This window comes from Engraulis encrasicolus, chromosome 1 (genome assembly GCF_034702125.1).
Source record: "Engraulis encrasicolus isolate BLACKSEA-1 chromosome 1, IST_EnEncr_1.0, whole genome shotgun sequence".
Lineage (NCBI taxonomy): Eukaryota > Metazoa > Chordata > Actinopteri > Clupeiformes > Engraulidae > Engraulis > Engraulis encrasicolus.
In genome coordinates this window covers 48,248,922-48,268,099 of record NC_085857.1, presented here as the reverse complement: position 1 = coordinate 48,268,099, position 19,178 = coordinate 48,248,922, and the positions used below count along the sequence as shown (strand labels likewise).

Here is a 19,178-nt window from a genome sequence, read left to right as displayed (position 1 = left end):
GGGAGAGGTTCGAACCTGCATCCCTCTGGTCTTAACAACACCTAAGGCCACCGCTGCTGCCATTAGATCATGGCTGCCCCCTAGGATGATGACGATAATAATAATGATAACGATAATAATACTAAATAACATTACTCTTTGGCGTCATTGTTTGCCTTCAGATCTCGGGGCCTTGGCTTGCTTTTTGTCATGGTCCATCTCATCGCGTCACCACGACATCAAGCCCAAACGGCAACGGAGGCTTCGGCACCGGTGACTTCAGCATTCCAGGCGGTAACGGTAACTTCATTCCACACAACAGCGGCGACCTCAACGCACCTCAGCAGGCGCTATACAACGCACCTCAGCAGGCGCCCTATAACGCCCAGCAGGCGTCCTATAACGCCCAGCAGGCGTCCTATAACGCCCAGCAGGTGTCCGACCTCCACGGCCAGCGGCCCTCGTACGAGACCCTGAGCACACAGAGCGACTTCAACGCACGCTTCCAACATCACTTCCACCACCAGCGGCCCCACTAGCGGCGTCCTCCAATAGGACAGAGTACACAGACGGGGAAATAAAATATACCATATCACATCATGTGCATATCACCGGGACTCTACCATGAATAAAATGTTATGAAGTGTAATGAGCTTGTTGGGTGTTTGCTGTGTTTTAATTATTGTGTCATCACTTGTGAAGTGAAAGCCTGTGAAAGCCCATTGGGAAACTGCAACTCCCACTGTCATTGTGACACAGCACTCCACAGCGCACAAGTGAACACTGCACACAACAAAATTGCATTTATGCCTCACCCATGCAAGGGGGCAGCCCTCAATGGCGCCCCTAGGGAGCAGTATGGTGGGACGTTACCATGGTCAGGGTACCTCAGTCACACGGAGGAGGAGAGCACTGGGTGATTACTCCCCCCCCCCACACCCCCCACCAACCTGACGGTTCGGGAGTCGAACTGGCAACCTTTGGGCTACAAGTCTGACACCCTAACTGCTTACCCGCGACTGCCCAGTGCCCACTATGACTAACCTGGCTTCAATCCACACCACTTCATCCAGCGTCCCCACTAGCCGTGGCCTCAAATAAGAAAGGCTATTAGGAGGGAAATATGCCCTCAATGGCGCCCCTAGGGAGCAGTATGGTGGGACGTTACCATGGTCAGAGTACCTCAGTCACGGAGGAGGAGAGCACTGGGTGATTACCAGGACACTTCAATAAAATGAAACGTGGTGACGTGTAATAAGCTTGTCGTCTGGGTGTTTGTTGTGTTTTATTTGTCTTCTTATGTCTTGTGTTACTAACCATGTGCTTCAACTACCACTTCAGCCAGGGTGCACACTAGCTGTGGTCAGTAATAAGGCGGGCTGGATTCACAAGATGCAATCCAAATGACTTGGATTTACCTGTCCAATTCAACCCGGTGATTGCCTAATTGTACTGGTAACACCAGATCATTTAGGATTTGTGGCACTGGATTACTTCTGGATCCAGGTTGCCCATCAGTGGCTGTGGCCTCAATTAGGACACCCAGGTAGCAAGAACAGTCGGCCCGATCTTGGCAGAATGACGGCACTGTAAGCTGAGTGTCGGCTCGGCTGGAACACTGGTTACCGTGACTCAGCCAACACTTCATAGAACACTGAAAATAACTGTCATTTCATGCAGTAACCGGGCCAACACTCAGCCGACACTGAAAATAACTGTCAGTCTCATGCAGTAACTGAGCCAACACTGAGCCGAAACTGTCGGCATACGGTAATAGGGCCATTATTGGGCCGCGGACAAAGCCAGAATTGGGCTGACTGTCAGCACTCGCGAAAAAAAGGATCGGGCCAACAATGGGCCAGATAAACTTTGCTACCTGGGCAGGCAGGCGGGAAATGTGTGCAACACATCATGTGCATCACCAGGATCCTAATGGAATAAAACATGATGAAGTGTAATAAGCTTGTTCTATGCTGCCCTACAATCTAAGAACGCAGTAACTCTGAAAACTGCAAACTGAGAAAAAAGGCTTCAAAGTTTCCCATATGGCGCGACAACTGTGTTGTCGGTAAATTGGTGGTGACACTTCCTGGCAATGCTTGTTTAGGATAGAAATTTAATGCACACAAAAAAAAACAAAAAAACAACATTTATGTGTCTTTTTGCCACAAAAAACAGAGTTACTGCGTTCTTGGCTGGTATTACTGCCACAAAATGGAGTTACTGCAGGAGTTACTGCGTTCTTGGCTAGTATTACTGTCTACTCCCAAACCAGTCCCATTGGAACGTGCAGCAGTAACTCGCCGACTTACTGCGTTTTTGTTTTGTACGACATAACCTTTAATACAACACTGCAGTAACTTTTTTTTGGTAATTTTTGCACTTTCAAAATGAGTTTTCTCCAAAACGGGACAGTGTTGGACCACCATTTTTTGACACAAGACAAATGAGGTAGTTTAAAACCCATTTCCGATATATTAAAAAATAGACCATTTTGAGTTACTGCGTTCTTGTTTTGCACGGCAGTATGGCTCTTTGCTGTTATCACTTGTGTTCATCAGCTGGTTTCAGTGGCCAGTCTAGCCTGTGTTCCCACTTCACTGAGACCTCAAGCAGTGCGGGCGGATGGATCAAGTGAAGCTACAAATGAAGTCAAGTAGCTTTTATTTGTCCCAACTTGGACAATTGTTTTGCAGCAGTAGTATACACACATACAGATCCCGGCCATACAATTAGAATATCATGGAAAAGGTTGATTTATTTCCATAATTCCATCAATAATGTTTAACTTTTATGGATTGTAGATGCATTGTCCACATCTTGAACTATTCCAATAATTAAATTGTTTTTTTTTTTTTGTTTTTTTTTTCATATTTTGGCCTTCCAGCTCCAAAAAAACATGAATTGGGGAACTCACATTATTAGAATATTGTAATAAAATCACAATTTTCTTTTTAAAAAAAGGAAAGAAAGAAATCCGGGTCACGTCTAATCAGTTGACATTTGGTACTTTCTTCATAACATGTCAATGTTCAATACTTGGTTAGGACTGTCTTTGTCTTAATCAATGCCATGATGTGTTTAACATTGAAGTCAATGGCAGAGGCATTGCATGGGAGTTATGGAAGCAGATATCCTTGATGCTTTGCTGTCAGCTGTTTTTGTTTGTTTGGTCTGGTGAACCAGACTTCACTCTTCAATATACTCTGTAGATTTCCATGCCACGTTTTGGTACTAACTCACCAGTTTAATTCTAACTCACCAGAAATAAAGCACCATTCATTTCAATGGGGTTTCATTTCAGGTGAGTTAGAAATTAAACTGGTAAGTTAGCACCAAAACGTGGCATGGAAATCTATAGGGTATGCTCTTTGGTTTGTGTTTGGAGACCCTCAACTTACTATGAGGTAAATGTGATGTTGTTTTGAACTGTATAAGACATTTAAATGTGTTTTTGAAATGTGGTGCAACCGCCAACCCGGGATACCCCCAATCTGTCATATGCATAGCTGATGTGGCTATCGAGGCTATAACGTGGTATTATCAAACTTCCTGAAAACATGTCCTTTTGCTGTAATTTCGCTCTTAAGTGACTGCACTTAATCCCAAACATGCTAAAATGAGCCTCCAACTCCAGATAAATTGTTAAATTAGTGAATTATTTGAATATATATATATATTTTAAAAACATATCCTGTTTATCATTTTCATTCATTTTTAAATAAATTATTACACGCCTTTAAGCAAATTATTTAAAAATACATAATTAATAAAAAGTAATACAGTAAAATATAGGATATTCAGTATATCAGTTTCATTCATTCGAAGTTATTAGGTTTTCTTCTGTGAATTATTAAAAAAAAAAAATGAAAAAAAGAAGAAGCACATCCTGTTGATGAGTGGTCCGTGTACTTTTTCGTTCATTCATTATTCTATTTTGGAAGTCACATGAGAAATCAAAATTGTGATGTTTTACGCTTGAAAATCACTTAAGTGAAATTGAATCATGCGCCACGTTTTGATATCTGTTACGGCCTGAAAATGAAACACTGAATCATGGAAAAAATAAAAAAGCAATGAAGAAAAATGCCCTTAGAATTGTGACTTTATTTAGCTGCACTGCAAGGACGTGGCTGCTCTTTGATGAGTGTGCGAAGAATATTTAAAGTTCTAGTGACGCTCACAACCTCGTGAGATGGATGCGTAGACTATAGAGGCTATCCCAAGCGCAAGGGTGCATGCACGGGACACCATTATATCAAGCACGGCGCCCTATGTGAGGAGTAGAAGATAAATGTACTGTTTATGTGCCGCAATTTAACGTATAAACCGATTCAACATTTGCAACGAGTCGACATTTCATGTGATTATTTATGCCTATCCTTCACACTGATTGCATTTGCATGCCCTAATAAAAGATGTGTATTTGAAGGTTTAAACGTGATGCATGAACCACAAACATTTCCCCTTCTTCAACCAAGATTTGCAGATGCTGTTATTTGTTCAGACATCTTTTCACATGTTATGAAAATACATGCAGGCAAGCAGTGAGGGACAGCTGCTCAACGGAGCCGTTGACGGGAACGTTGGCAGCTCTGGTGATTAGCAACCTTTGCCGTTTTCCCAGGTCATCTCTGGCTTGTAGATGTAGTCTAACTGGAAGCACCCAATGATGCCACCAATGCCCCAATTACACCATAGTGAAACGTGTGTTACCGCACAAATACACCTAGCGTGACGCGATTGAAGCAACAGAGAATCGCTTCTGTGCAGCAAGAGCGATACGAGCGATTGGAGCGACTACAGCATGTCCGTTACAAGCAGAAGGCAAAGCATTCAAGCATTCCCATTGGCTGTGCTTACTGACCTCTATACAGTCATTGGCTGTCGCGGCTGGTCGCCGAACCATGTCATAGAAAGTTGAAAGGATTTCAACTTCAAACTGTTGCTCTTAGCGTGCGAATCGCCTCTAGTCTCCAGAATCGCTTTTGTCGCGCGACTCAATACAAAGTCAATTACTTCCGTCGCTCGCCTCGCTCTTGTCACGCTAGGTGTAGGCCTATTTGTGCGGTTAAGCGTGCATAGCCTACATAAACAGTGGTATTTTTTTAAGCGCTTGGCAAAAGTGTGTGCGGCAGCTCTCCAAACTCGCGCTCCAGCGCTTCCAACTTGAGAAATAAAAATAGAGGCCCACTCAACTTTGTTGTAGGCTATTCTTCGTGTCCGTTCACAGAGATAAATGTTTAACCTGCTGGATTTGTGATGAAGCGGTCTGCACACTGTGTATTAACTCCAAAAATACTTTATTTCATTTAAACATATGGCAACGTTTCGATCCAACAGAGGGATCTTCCTCAGGCAAAGGAAGATCCCTCTGTTGGATCGAAACGTTGCCATATGTTTAAATGAAATAAAGTATTTTTGGAGTTAATACACAGTGTGCAGACCGCTTCATCACATTACCTACTACTTTTTGTCTGGCACCTGGACAACTACCTGTGGATGTGCGCACCCTACCTTCTAACCTGCTGGATTTCTAATAAGCAAATGGTGGCAAAATAATAATGCAAGACATAACGCATCTTACAATAACCATGCCTGTCGCATTACACCACTGGTTTGGACTATTTGTTCCCTAAGTCGTATATCCTACGTGTGGAAATGTAGCCTACAATACGAAGGCTATCGATTTAAGAAACCTTAAGATTGATGAAATTATGTCCATAATGTTGCTTATTCAAGACGGGCGTTCTGCACGCTTGAGGCTGGCCATACTCCTAAGCACCAAAGGTGCAACTGATATCATTACTAATGTTGCACCACACATTGTCCACAAGATGGCGCTCTAAGGCCACAAATGGTGCAATGGTGCAAATGGTGCTTTGCAAGATGCATGGTGCATGGACAAGATTACAACATACACTTTCTAGCAGTTTCAATGAGCAGCATCGTTGCACTACCTCCTCTGGCCACCATCCAACAGTGCACCCTGTAAAAGAATTTTAAAAAAGTAAGAAAAGTTCAAAAAGTGAAATAAAGTTTTAAAAAGTATTCACTCATTAAATACAATGGCATTAAATAAATAAATAAATATGGCTCTCCTGCTCAGACCTGCTGAAAAGCTGCTGGAGTTTTGGGGTACATTTATATTGTGGACTTCTGTGGAGCCTATGCTCATTTTCATGCAATGTCAGCCTTATTGCTCTCACTGCAGGCCTTATAAACCGGCCCCATTTGAATGCAAAGCTGTTTGAAAATAGTAATGATGAAAGACAGTGGTGTAGTCTACGGAGAACGCGGGTATACGGAGTATACCCACTTCTAAATTTCAGGGATTTTAGTATAGCTGTTGTTTTGAATAGCACAAATATATACAGTATACCCACTTCAAAAAATGCTCAAATATACAGTATACCCACCATAAAAAAGTAGACTACACCACTGATGAAAGAGATCATCCAATCTAAAGTAACACCACTGTGTCAGTGTCATACAGAGAGCAGAGCCTCTTTCTTCCTTTCTTGTTTGTGGTTTTTTGTTTTCTCATTTCATTTCTCGGAATTGAATTGTTCAATTAATGTCATTGTATAAGTCATATTGATAGTTTTTGTACTCAATGTTTTTTGTTGTATTTTGTTGTGTATTGTATACGTTGAAAATGGGTCTACAAAATAGGCCTGCGCCGTGCTTGAGGCTGGCCATACTCCTAAGCACCAAAGGTGCAACTGATATCATTACTAATGCTGCACCACACATTGTCCACAAGATGGCGCTCTAAGACCACAAATGGTGCGCTAGTGAAGCTTTGGAAGATGCATGGACAAGATGGACAACATTCTTTCTAGCAGTTTCAATGAGCAGCGTTGTTGCACTACCTCCTCTGGCCACCATCCTACAGTGGAGTTTTGGGGTACATTTATATTGTGGACTTCTGTGGAGCCTATGCTCATTTTCATGCAATGTCAACCTTATTGCTTTTTCAGACCTTATAAACTGGCTCCATCTGCAACATTTGACATTAGAGCTGGGTATGTTGTATTGTAGGCTATTCGAAAATAGGCTACATTTAACTGAAGGCTTAGGCCTAGGTTACAAGTCAACCCTAGTTTGTTAGTAGGCTAGCCTACGTTTGCTTTAGTCTCACTGGGAAAATTCACTGGAGAAAACATAGGCAAAAGAATGGGTGTGGTGATGACTGAGAACCGCGAACTGATTAGTAGAAGGGAATTAGGCCTAATGACTGCATGATCGGTTGATCACCGTCAGCTGTGTCGTGTCAGCTGATTTCACTTTGGTTTGCGCGGCAAACTGGAGTGCAGGTTTATAACTAGGCTTTCTAAACCAGTTTCCCCGTTTGGAAGACTACTGGAAGCTAGATAGACTTTGTTGTGCTTACCTTTGAACCAAGCCAAGACGACTTATTGTACAAACGTGATTTCTGAAACGAGGCAGCCGGTAAGCGCTTGTTTTATTTATTTCGGAATGTTTAGCGCGGAGGCTATCTCTGTAGGGCTATCGTTCTGCGTTCTGCTCCATTGATGATATAGCTACTACCGTGCTGGTTTCTGCTCTCGTACATCACGAGGGCTTGTGGTTATTCAATCTGGTTGGTAGTCTAACATTGCAAAGTTTATTTTTGAATTATTCAGGGGTGGAAAGTACTTGAGTAGCTTTTATGAATACTTTGTACTTTTTAAGTATTTTTTTAAATTAATACACTTTTAATATATTTTGACCCAAGTACTTTACTCTGGCCTGAGTACTGAGTAAAAAAAAATGACAGACAAAATGCCATGCACAATAATGCCACAATCCGCCGGAAATGAAAGATTGTGCAGGATGACACACAGCATTTCCACTATTTTACTATCTTGTATCAATGTATTGGATGATGGCTGGTGCCAAGCAAGAGATAGAGGTTATGGAGGACGATATTCAAGAAAAATAAACATGACATTCTCAAGAGGAAAGCTAATTAAAAGTAACTAAGTAACTTTTACTCAAATTACATTTTAAGTGAAGTACTTTTTACTTTTACTTGAGTAGATTTTTAGATAGGTACTTTTACTTGTACTTGAGTAGAATTTAGGCAAAGTAAAGATACTTTTACTTGAGTACACATTTTCTGTACTCTTTCCACCTCTGGAATTATTGTAGACATGGTTGCACATTTCCTGCATGTTTGCACATGAGCATTTTTATTTCGGTAGGCCTATAACTCATTTTTCTTTGTCTGTCTGCATGTTTCCCTCCAGGTTTTTCACTTAAGGAAGAGACAGAACCACAACTGAACCAAATCAAAAAGGAAATAATTTCCAGTGGAATAGTGCCTTAAACCTCCACCAGAAGTCTCCATCCTTTTTACAAGTTGGGGAAAATGCAGAGGCAACCAAAGAAAAAAACTCAAACTAAAATAAAACGATTATAATACATAATAATACAATAAAAATAAGACTATTCAGGACATCCACACCACTGAAATCAATGAAAAAGACAAGACGAATGGAATCCTGTGTCTGTGCATAGTTTATTTCAAGTGTGGAAAACCAGTGCTGATGTACACTTGACAGTGGAAAACCAAAGCACCACTGGAAACCAACGACTACCAGTGCATACCGGCTGACTTGTTATGGTATAGAGGTCAGTGCCGTGAGCCTTCTGCCAGCGGATCACCTGCTGCCAGTGACTAAGATGCAAAGACTCCACTCACACCAAAACACAACAAAGAGAGAAAACACTTCAGATAGGGGTCTGGAGGATTGAAGCTTGAAGAAGAAGAAAAAACAGGAAAAAGGGTTCTGCCTCCCACTTTGCTTCATCTCCCCTGTTGACATTCAGGAGCCTAGCCACTCTTTATGTCCATGCAACTGTCCCGACCAGCCGTCTCAGAGACTGCTGAAGCACCTTTTGTCCATTAGCTCTTGGACTGCTGCTATTGTGGGTGGGGGAGTTCTGAACTTGGGCTGTGTGTTGTCCTGGACTGCAGTTTGGTGTTGTGCCTTCAGCTGACTTCGGGTGAGTACTGCAGTGAATGTTTTCTTTGACATTTCTAGTGACATTGTATCTTGCTTGTGCAGTAATGTCTTTTACTGACTGTGCTTGCTACTGAAGGAATTGCGCACCACATTGCCACTTGGAAGTTTCAGTTAGGTCTTCAGGACTGGCCTGATATCTGCTATGTTCACAGCACTTGGAATGCATCCCCAATCTCAGTCAATGCTGCTCTGGATTTTGCCAGCTCCGTTTCCTTAAAGGGTTTGGCATCCTTCCATGCTGTATGGCACAGAAGATGGTCTGGCTGTCAACTAGGTGATGACACTTCTTGACCTCGATTCAGCAGTGCTTTTGGAAGTAGTTCTTCATCCGGTGCTGCAAAGACTGCTGTGCACCCCTTCAACTTGACTTGTGGTCAAGAGGCTTCAGCTTGGCCTTGGCCTTGGCCTCAACTAGCTTCACGATGACAACGTGCCTACAGCTCCACCTCAGGTACAGCCCAGTACGAGTAGGGTAGAATAGAGTAGGGAGGTAGGTGCTTGGCTTAACAGCTCTCTTCTGGTGAGTGGTTCTCTCACCGTCTGGTTCTGGCCGAAGTGCATTTCTTTTTTCTTCTTGGAGAAGTTGATCTCCGCTGATGTCTGAGATAAGTGGTGAATTCTGTGTACTGCGGGCGTAGTCCCCGGGGGGCAGGTCCTGATGGCTTGGCTGGGGGTTCAGAGTGGCGGTCTGGTCTGTGGTTCCTTCGGCCTCCTTGGGGTGGGTGGACAGCAGGGTCAGTGGAATACCTTACTGTGCAGCCAGGAAGTGGTGTTGCTGGAGTGTAGAGGAGGGCATTCACTGCAGTGCTCGTCTGAGCTCAGCCGAGGCCACGGCACACAGTTGCTCTCTGGAACGGCGTGTGGTCCAGGTCTGGGGTTGCTCCGCCAGCAGTGGCAGCAGTCCAGGAGCTGTTGGATGAAGGGCACTTTGGCGGTCTGGGTCAGGACAGTTGCATGGACATGGGGAGCGACTGTCGGATTCCTGAGTGTTGGGAAGGGAAATGGGGGGAAATGGTGTGCAGGGGCCCTGAAGAGGACAGTGGAGATTTCAAAACAGTCGACAGCAATATGTACCCCCTCAAAAGATTGCAAGAAATGCAAACACAAGTCAGCCTGTTTTGAAGCCAACTTACAGGCTCGAACCTGTTCATCTACAACAGCAACATTTCTTCTTGTAGTGTGCCACTTGTTGGAGATGAAGTGTGGCTCTGCGACCAAAATGAGTTACGGGGGCAATTCATACTCGCAAGAGTGCAAAGTCCAAAGGCATAGTCCAGGATGTCTATGTGAAATTCCCTCCTAGTGGATGTGCTCCACTGTAAATTCCAAAGCAAACCAAAAAGTCCTGGGACCCGCAAGGTACCACACTGCATCTATGGATGTGCAACCGCTCTTCTTCCAAGTTGACAGAAACCAGCTTGCCTGATGGGTGCGATCTTCCTGTATCACGCCATGCCAAGATGGAGTGGGAAGTGTCGCGGCAGGCGGTGTCTGGGCACAGACTCGCTAATTGACAACCTCCACCGGTCCTCGCTGCACTGGATGTGTGGGGTGAGTAAAAAGTCAATGTAACACTTGTTTTTTTTTAACAGAGAATGTCTCTGAATTGTGTACATTCAGTGTCACATTGGTGTCGGATGAAGACTAAACCTCTCTCTCTTTCTCTCTCTCTCTCTCTCTCTCTCTCTCTCTCTCTCTCTCTCTCTCTCTCTCTCTCTCTCTCTCTCTCTCTCTCTCTCTCTCTCTCTCTCTCTCTCTCTCTCTCTCTCTCTCTCTCTCGTGTGTGTGTGTGCTCGTGTATTGCTCCAGCTTGGCATAGGCATATGCATCCTCTCCGTGATGGATGAGCGGAGGAACAGACGCATCGACTTCTGTCACCATGGCACACCTCATGGGAGTGAGTATCATACAGTTACACACATACCCACATTGCTCCCTCTTTATCATAGTTTACAAACAAGTGCGTCAAAATAGGGGGAGAATGTTGGAATGAGTCAGCAGGGCCCACCAGTTACAGTGAGAATAATTATTTCAAACCTTGCTGATTTTGTTGCTTTGTTATGGACTCACCAGAAATAAAACCCCAATGAAACCATAAAATGATTAAAAGATCTGGAAGATCTGTGACCTTAAAATTATATTGATCTATCTACTTCAAGAAGGCTCAAAGTGCTTCAATGTTGGCAACAGTGCTGAATGTAGTGAATATACAGTATGTGTAATGTCCTTGTGTCTGTATTTATGCATGTATGCTACTTGACACCTTAATTTCCCTCGGGAGCAATAAATGATACTCTACTCTACTACGTCATGCTAAAGTGCTCTGGGCATTCAAAGACAGAGCGTTGAAATGTAGCTGCTGCTGGCAGCTTGCACTGTCTGCTCTACGAAATCAACTGTAGAAAATGCTCCAATTTCTGGAACTGGATTGATAAAATGTTAATAATGGGAAGGGGCAGGTCTTTGTGCAATGTCATGAGGTCCAAGTCAAGTCTATTGATCAAGTCTAAGTCAAGTCATCATATTAATCACTCGAGTTGGACTCAAGTCCAAGTCACAGGACTTGAGTCCACAGCAGAATAGAGCAGACGTTTCAGGGTTTTGCCTTCATTGGTGCTGTGTGCTCTCACTTTTGCACTGATGAAGGCAGAGCGCTGAAACGTGTGCTCTGCTCTGCTTTCTGGAAAAAAAACCTCCTTGTGCTTGACATTACTGTCTTTTTTAGTGTGTAAAAAAAAAGTTCAAGGGAGGGAGCAGGTTTGCATTCAAATTCATCATTCATCCTTATATTCAGCTCTGAACATGATTTGCTTCTTTCAGATGTTCTACACTGGAGCTGAAATGTACCCTGCCAGGTCCTTCGTCTGTTGTGTTCAAGAGGAACTTCATGAACCACTGGGTTAGAAAAAAAACCTACAATTTATGCATTAAATTTATGCAGTGCTGGGGCTGTTGGTGTGTCAAGAAGTATTCAATTAAATCAGTCATTACATTTTGTATTGGTGTTTTGCAGAAGGTGCCATGCACTGTATGTCTTAAGATTGTTCTGTCTTGCTCCAATGTCTCTGCTGCTTACATGTAACTATAATATGGATTTCTGTTCTTCTCTCCTTGTGCAGGTGTACTAGGCAGGTTTCATGATCTGTGGTGCTATGGGCGCAATCATGTACAACTTCTTGCTCTTCGCCCGTACGTGTGGCCTGGCCGAGTGGCTAGCCACCCTGAAAGGCAGCCGGCCCCTGGAGGTGAACCAGCAGGACACCTGCGGGCAGCCCATCAAGCTCAACACCCAGGCCCTATAAGCCTGCTGCCCAGCCAAGAGAAGCAAGAGCCAGCCAGCCTCCGTCGTTCCTCGCTGCGTGGTGTGAGTAAAATGTCATTGTAACTTTTATGTGAACATTAATGTTTTTAACCAAAGACTACTTTTCAGTGTCACATTGTCAGATAAATCTCTCTCTCGCTCTGTCTATATAACTGTCTATAGCTTGGGATGACCACCACGGTGGAGGTCTCCCTGACCATGCAGCTGGTCATCTGCATCTCCTCTGTGATGGATGGCAAGAAGAATTGATGCATGGATCCCATGGCCATTGGCTTCTGTCACCATGGCACACCCCATGAGGGTGAGTCTCAAACACATACTCACATTGCTCCCTCTTTCTAATAGCACATAAATGGGTGCATCAAAATAGGGGGACAGCGCTGGACTGAGTCACCAGGTACAGTAAGCATTTCATCCCTTGCTGATTTTTGCTGGTTTGCGTACTAATAAAGACATGGATAATCTAATTTTAATGGTAGGTGCATTCTAACATGGAGAGACAGGATATCAAAAAGAAAATGTAGAAAATAACTTCAAAGAATATATTAATTTTGTCGTTATATTGAGGGAAAGAAGTATTTGATCCCCTGCCAACTGTTAAGAGTTCTGGTCCTGAAGACCAGATAGGCACCTCCAATCAACTTGTCATCTGAATTAGACTCCTGTGAATGGTCACCAGCACCAATTCTTGGAAACATAAAACCAAAGGATGTCAGGGACAGAACTTTAGACCTGAACAATGCTGAAAGGTGCTACAAAACCACAAGCAAGAGGCGGTCAACTGTTGGTCATTTTGTATTTATTAACCTTTAACTTTTTCAATCGGGCTGCCTGGGATTCACACAAGATTTGACTTTGTGGGGAATCAATATAATGATGAGACAGCACCCTGGAACTGCACTGGAGGAGCTAGGCAATGATCTCAGTGCAGCTGGAACCTTTACCACTGGTATCTCAGCCACTAAGCTGGGTTGCTGTATTTTTATCACATATATCATATTTATTTAGTCTGAATATTCAGAAAGTATGTGCAATGGATATCCAAGGGGTAGCAGTATTACTGATGATGACAGGGTCAAGAGGGAGGGTGGTGTGCACTATACAATGACTGTCTGCTGTTGGGCTATGGCTGTTGGCAAACTAGACCATGTGTATCCATTTATGTCTGTGTTTCTTTCTTTGTGTTCCCTCTGTAGTACCCAAGTCTTGTCTATTTTTTTGTTTGTCCATTGTAAATCACACCTTCATGTCCACACAAAATGTCTCTCCTGTAGTGACAATAAAGGTAAATCTTATCTTATCTTATATGGTAACTTTCATGTTCATTGGCAAACCTCAGGTGGCCCTGCACAGGTTCCTTCTCAAGCAGACTGATATGGGATATGATTGAGGTGCAGATGAAGCCAAAATCAAACTGTTTGGCATGAACACATCTCACTGTTTGGAGGAAGAGCCTTACTGCCTATGATCCCAAGAACACCCTCCTCACCATTATGCATGGAAGTGGAAACATTATGGTCTGAGGGCGTTTGTCTGGCCAAGGCACAGCGCAACTATATGGCGTCAACAGTAAGATGAAGGGAAACATGCATCATAAAATCCTGAGTGCAAAGATCCTTTCCTTCCCTCCACCAGTAGACTGAAAGTTTGCCATGGATGGGTCTCCCAACAAGACAATAATCCACAGCATACAGCCAAAGCAACAAAGCAGTGGCTTAAGTGGAAGCACCATAGAGGTATACATACATTTTGAATATTTATATACTTTTGAGTGGGCGCGCAGCCAGGGATTCCAAAAGGCTAGGCGGCTAGGTGTTTATCATTGTGCAGGGCTCCAATGGCACTTCCAGAGTATGACAAGAACCTGTTGTCTTCTCGGCTGGCAGTTTTATTCACATGATTGCATGCTGCACGCTGTCGGTGACACCGTTTAGAAGAAAATACTATCATGTCGCTGGTAATGCTTTGCAACACAATATAGCTTTATTTAGGGAGCATGCCAAAGTGTTAGCCACGGCTGACAAGGCGGGGTTTGGCGATCAGAGGCAGCCTCTGATTGTTTGGAAGCTGCTGTCACTCAAACGCCCTCCCCACGTGTGATTGGTGTGATACAATAAAACTTCATTTACAAAGCATAGGAATCGATTTAAATGTACTCACGTCAAGATATGTTATCCCAGAATGGAGTCCGTAGGAGTACAGAAACCACCGAAACCGCTACTACATCCAGCCGTCTAGAAAACAGGTTCTAACCACGCACCACACTGGTCCAATGCAACTTCCAATGTTAAACACCTAGCCACTTAGCATTTTGGAATCCCTGGCTGTGTGCGCATTCAGGTCGCATCATAACAGACCAACCCATGTATAACATTAGACTAGAGGTCACTGGCAATTTGCAACAGCACTGGAAAATGACAAGTGCAGCCTCCATCTTGTGTAGGTAGTGTAGTTACCTTCAGTCAATGCAAATCAATGGAGAACACTCCGACCACTGTCCAAAACTGGACTAAAACTGTGTGAATATGAAGACACATTAATCAAGGACCAGATTTGAAATGTCAGGCTAAATTTCTTCTTAAAATCATACGAGTCGATAACACCTGCCAGGATTGTCATGAAAAAGGGGGTGGGGTCACCAGTCTAATGTTCTATCTCTATGGGAAGCACATTAAGGTCATGAAGTGGCCTAGACGGCCTCCAGACATGTACCCTACAGTAATCATATGGAGGGAACTCAAGCACCCATTTGCCAAGCCACATTCACTAAATCTTAATGATTTACAGACAGATGATCTGCAAAGAAAATTGGACAAAATTCCCTTCTGATATATGCACAAACGTCATCAATTGAATGAAACGTCTGACCTCTGTGAGCAAGGGCTTTTCCAACTACTACTTTGTATTTCATTGAGGGGAAATAAGTATTTGACCCCTTTAGCCAAACACAAATGTGACTAGAAATGCACTGAGAGCCCAGACCTCCGCCAAGGAAGTTCAGTTCCTTTTTAGACACATTGGATAAGGCTGTGTCATGATGTGGTGTCATTCATGTAGATGTAGACCTGTTCAGAAAATTGAACCGTGAAGTTGTAACCAAATTATATCTGTCTCCATTATAATTACCATGTCCTCTGGTTAGCTGAGGCCTGCTTAGTTCACCTGTGATTGTGGTAGGTCTATTGGCAAAGTGATTGTCTGTGATTTGCAAATGCTTATTGAAGCTCACAGGTTGCTATTTGTCACATTTTTAACATTTTTTTTTTAATCCAGAAGAAAACATGGTTGTCAAGGGTACTCATTCCCTCCCAGATCCGCATTTCACAGAGGCTAATGACTTTTTTTTGTGATTAACATTTTTTATTGTTTTTCAAGATCTACACAGAAACATCCCTTGTCCATCCACCCAACCCCCAACATGCCACCACATGTACAAAGTAAGCATTAGTTGTACAACACAGGTCAATTGCACAGTGTGCATCACACAAACAAGGCAAACAAAACACACACAAAAAAAACCCATTCTGCGTCACACCACATATCAGTTAGATTCAGTTATAAATGACACATACATTCCCCATTTTTTTCCATACAAGTCCATCTTTCCCATCTTCCTGTAAGACATTTTTTCAAATGCCGCAACCCTGGCCAGTTCAGCAGTCCATTCTTGAAATGAGGGATCCCCCTCCGCTTTCCATCCTCTCAATTCCATCCTCCCCTCGGTCAGAACTGTTCCATCTCCCAGTACAAATAGTCTGGGACAAAAGTCAATGTGTGTCTCTGAGATCTCACTAATGTGAGTGTGAATCCTTTTCCAGAATTGTTGAACTTTGTCACAATACCACAGTGCGTGTACAAGATGGCCATCCTCTGCTTTACATCGCCAACATTTAGGAGAATCAAGTATACCAAGCCTAAACATTCTAGAGGGTGTCTAGTAGAAGCGATGGATAATTTTAAACTGAATAAGTCGTACTCAACGTAGGTGTGAGGGCCCGACATCACCGCTTGCGGCTTTAATTAATATTATATTCTTTAAAGGTGCACCGTGTAATATTTTAAGGAGTTAATTCATGCTGCCCATTCACACGTTACATTTTTCAGGAATACTTACCATCAGCTTCAAATTCTAAGTATTCATTATGACTGGGGAAATTGCACTTTTCATACATGAAAAGGGGATCCCTCCATTGTCCAACATTTTGAATTTCCAGAAAGACATTTGTAGCTGCAAAACTTCTGTACTTTGGTCATACTAGTAAATATTAGTTCATTATTTAGTAAATTTTCATGAAAAGATCCAATTTGACAGACAGCACAGTTTCAATGACCAGCATAGTTGCAATCCCTACTCTGGCCACCATCTTACACAGTGCACCTTTTCATGTTGTTTTCCGGATTTTCTTTTTGATATTCTGTCTCTGTTAGAATGCACCTACCGGTAAAGTTATAGATTAGACTGATGTCTTTATCAGTTGACAAACCAACAAATTCACCTAGGGATCAAATACGTTTTCAATGTGCGAACCTACGCTTACCCTTGAACTGTTCTATTGGGGTCCACTCCTCACACTACACTTTTTCTCTGCACATCCAGGCTGCAACAATATCTTGCTTCCTTACTTTTTACATTAAAGCTAATGCTCAACTCTGAACACTATTTGTTTCAGATGTTCCACACTGGAGCTGAAATGAACCCTGACAGATCCTTCACCCCTGCTATGTTCAAGAGGAACTTCACGAACCACTGGGTAAGAAAGAGGGGTAACACTTTATTTTAGGGACACATCTATTAGCACTAATACATAAAATATTAATGCATGTGTAAGTAACTTGTAAGGCATGTACTAAGCAAAATAAGACAGTTGTTAAGCATGTATTCACAAATGTCTTGTTCATGCACAATAAGGGATTTATTACCAATATAACCTTAGTAAGGACCTAGTAGACCTAGATTTCTATTTATGTGTAAGCAGTAAGGGCCAGAATACAATGTGTATAAGCTCCTGGTACACTGTGTGAACAAACCCTGAACAGTGTGAAAACAGATGTGGAATAAGGGTCCCTATTCTAAAGTGATGCATTGCTCAGCCCAGATGGCTTAGGGCCCCCGCACTACCTAGGGCCCCCGCACTACCTAGGGCCCCCACTCTACGTCCCCCGTCCCCCCCCCGGGAAGCAAAGTGTAAGAACATTTCAGATTCTACATTAGGCTCAGTAGGTATGAAGATCTCACTTATTCTACTCATTATGATAATGAGTAATTGGAAGCATTATATAGCAAGGATTGGACGTAAAGTTATCAATGACGGTGGGTGGTGAGAGGTCATTTTTTCATACACCAATTAGTTTTAATTGTAAAAACCCTGCAATAAATGCAGAATATAACAATGAGTAATAGTTTGGAAGCGAAACTAAGCTATTCCTTTCTGATAAATAAGTTAATGTTTGAGAAACTTAGCTACAAGAAGTGCAGTGCATGATGGGTACGCCCTTAGTCAGAAATGCAATGCATGGCCAATGCAGCAATGATAATATTTCTGTTGTTACGTACATGGCAAATTGTTTGGATAGCAACTAAATTTCACAAGTGAGGGGAGGAGCTAAGGACGTAGGCTCAGAGCTGGGTAGGTTGTCTGTTGGCCTAGATTGCGTACCCATCATGCACTGCACTTCTTGAAGCTAATGTTCTCAAACATTCACTTAATTATCACAAAAGAGTAGTTTAGTTTTGCTTCAAAACTATTATTCTAATTTTCTGCATTTATTTTAGGGTTTTTTTTACAATTAAAACTCAGTGGTACATGAAAAAAAAATACATCTCACCAACCTACCGCCATTGACAAGTGTACGTTCAATCCTTGCAATATATAGGCTCTTGTTACCTGCCTCTCAGTGATATGAACAAGAGAAAACGAAATGACTCGGCTGGATAAGCATTAATTATTTGATATTCCCTTACACTTTGTAGATTGGGGGGCTAGATAGTGCAGGCCTGGGTGGTGTGGGGGCCCTAGGACTTTGGTAGTGCAGAGGCCCTGAGCCATCTGGGCTGACCAATGCATCACTTTAGAATAGGGACCCTTATTCTGCATCTGTTTTCACACTATTCAGGGTTTGTTCACACAGTCTGTCTGGAGCTTATACACATTGTATTCTGCCACTTACTACTTACTAATAAATAGAAATATAGGCTTACTGGTCCTTACTAAGGTTATATTAGTAATAAATCCCTAATTGGGCATGAACAAGACATTTGTGAATACATGCTTAACAACTGTCTTATTTTGCTTAGTACATGCCTTACAAGTTACTTACACATGCATTAATATTTTATGTATTAGTGCTAATAGATGTGTCCCTAAAATAAAGTGTTACCGAAAAATGTTTACAAATTAGGCATTTAAAAACGTGCTTATACCCTCCCATTGTTTGTAAACTACTTTCAGGTCAGATATAGAATTACGTGGTCTGCACTGTTGGTGTATCAAGAAGTATGCAATGTGGTCTGCAGCACTGTTTTTGTATCAATAAGTATTCAATTAAATTAGGTATTACATTGCGTATTAGTGTTTTGCAGAATGTGTCATGCACTGCAAGTCTTTAGATTGTTCTGTCTTGCTCCAATGTCTCTGCAGCTCACATGTAACTATAACATGGTCTTTGTTCTTCCCTCCTCATGCAGGTGATGTACGACTTCATGCTCTTCTTCTGCATGTGCGGCTTGGCCGAGTGAGTAGCCACCCTGAAAGGCAGCTGACATCTAGAGCAGAACATCTGCGGGGAGCTCATCATGCTCAAGACTAAGGCCCTATACCGTAAGGCTGCCACCAAGCCAGGAG

At 42.8% G+C, this 19,178-nt stretch overlaps 1 protein-coding gene across 1 annotated transcript in view; it reads left to right on the top strand.

Annotated features, from left to right (window-relative positions):
- Positions 1-628, top strand: part of LOC134438261 (transcription factor GATA-6-like) — a 1,525-nt gene extending 897 nt beyond the window's left edge. The window contains exon 2 of the mRNA XM_063187815.1: positions 162-628. Within this exon, the coding sequence (XP_063043885.1) occupies positions 162-518 (357 nt within the window). The 3' untranslated portion in view covers positions 519-628. The remainder of the gene's footprint in view (positions 1-161) is intronic.
- The last annotated feature ends 18,550 nt before the right edge of the window (positions 629-19,178 follow it).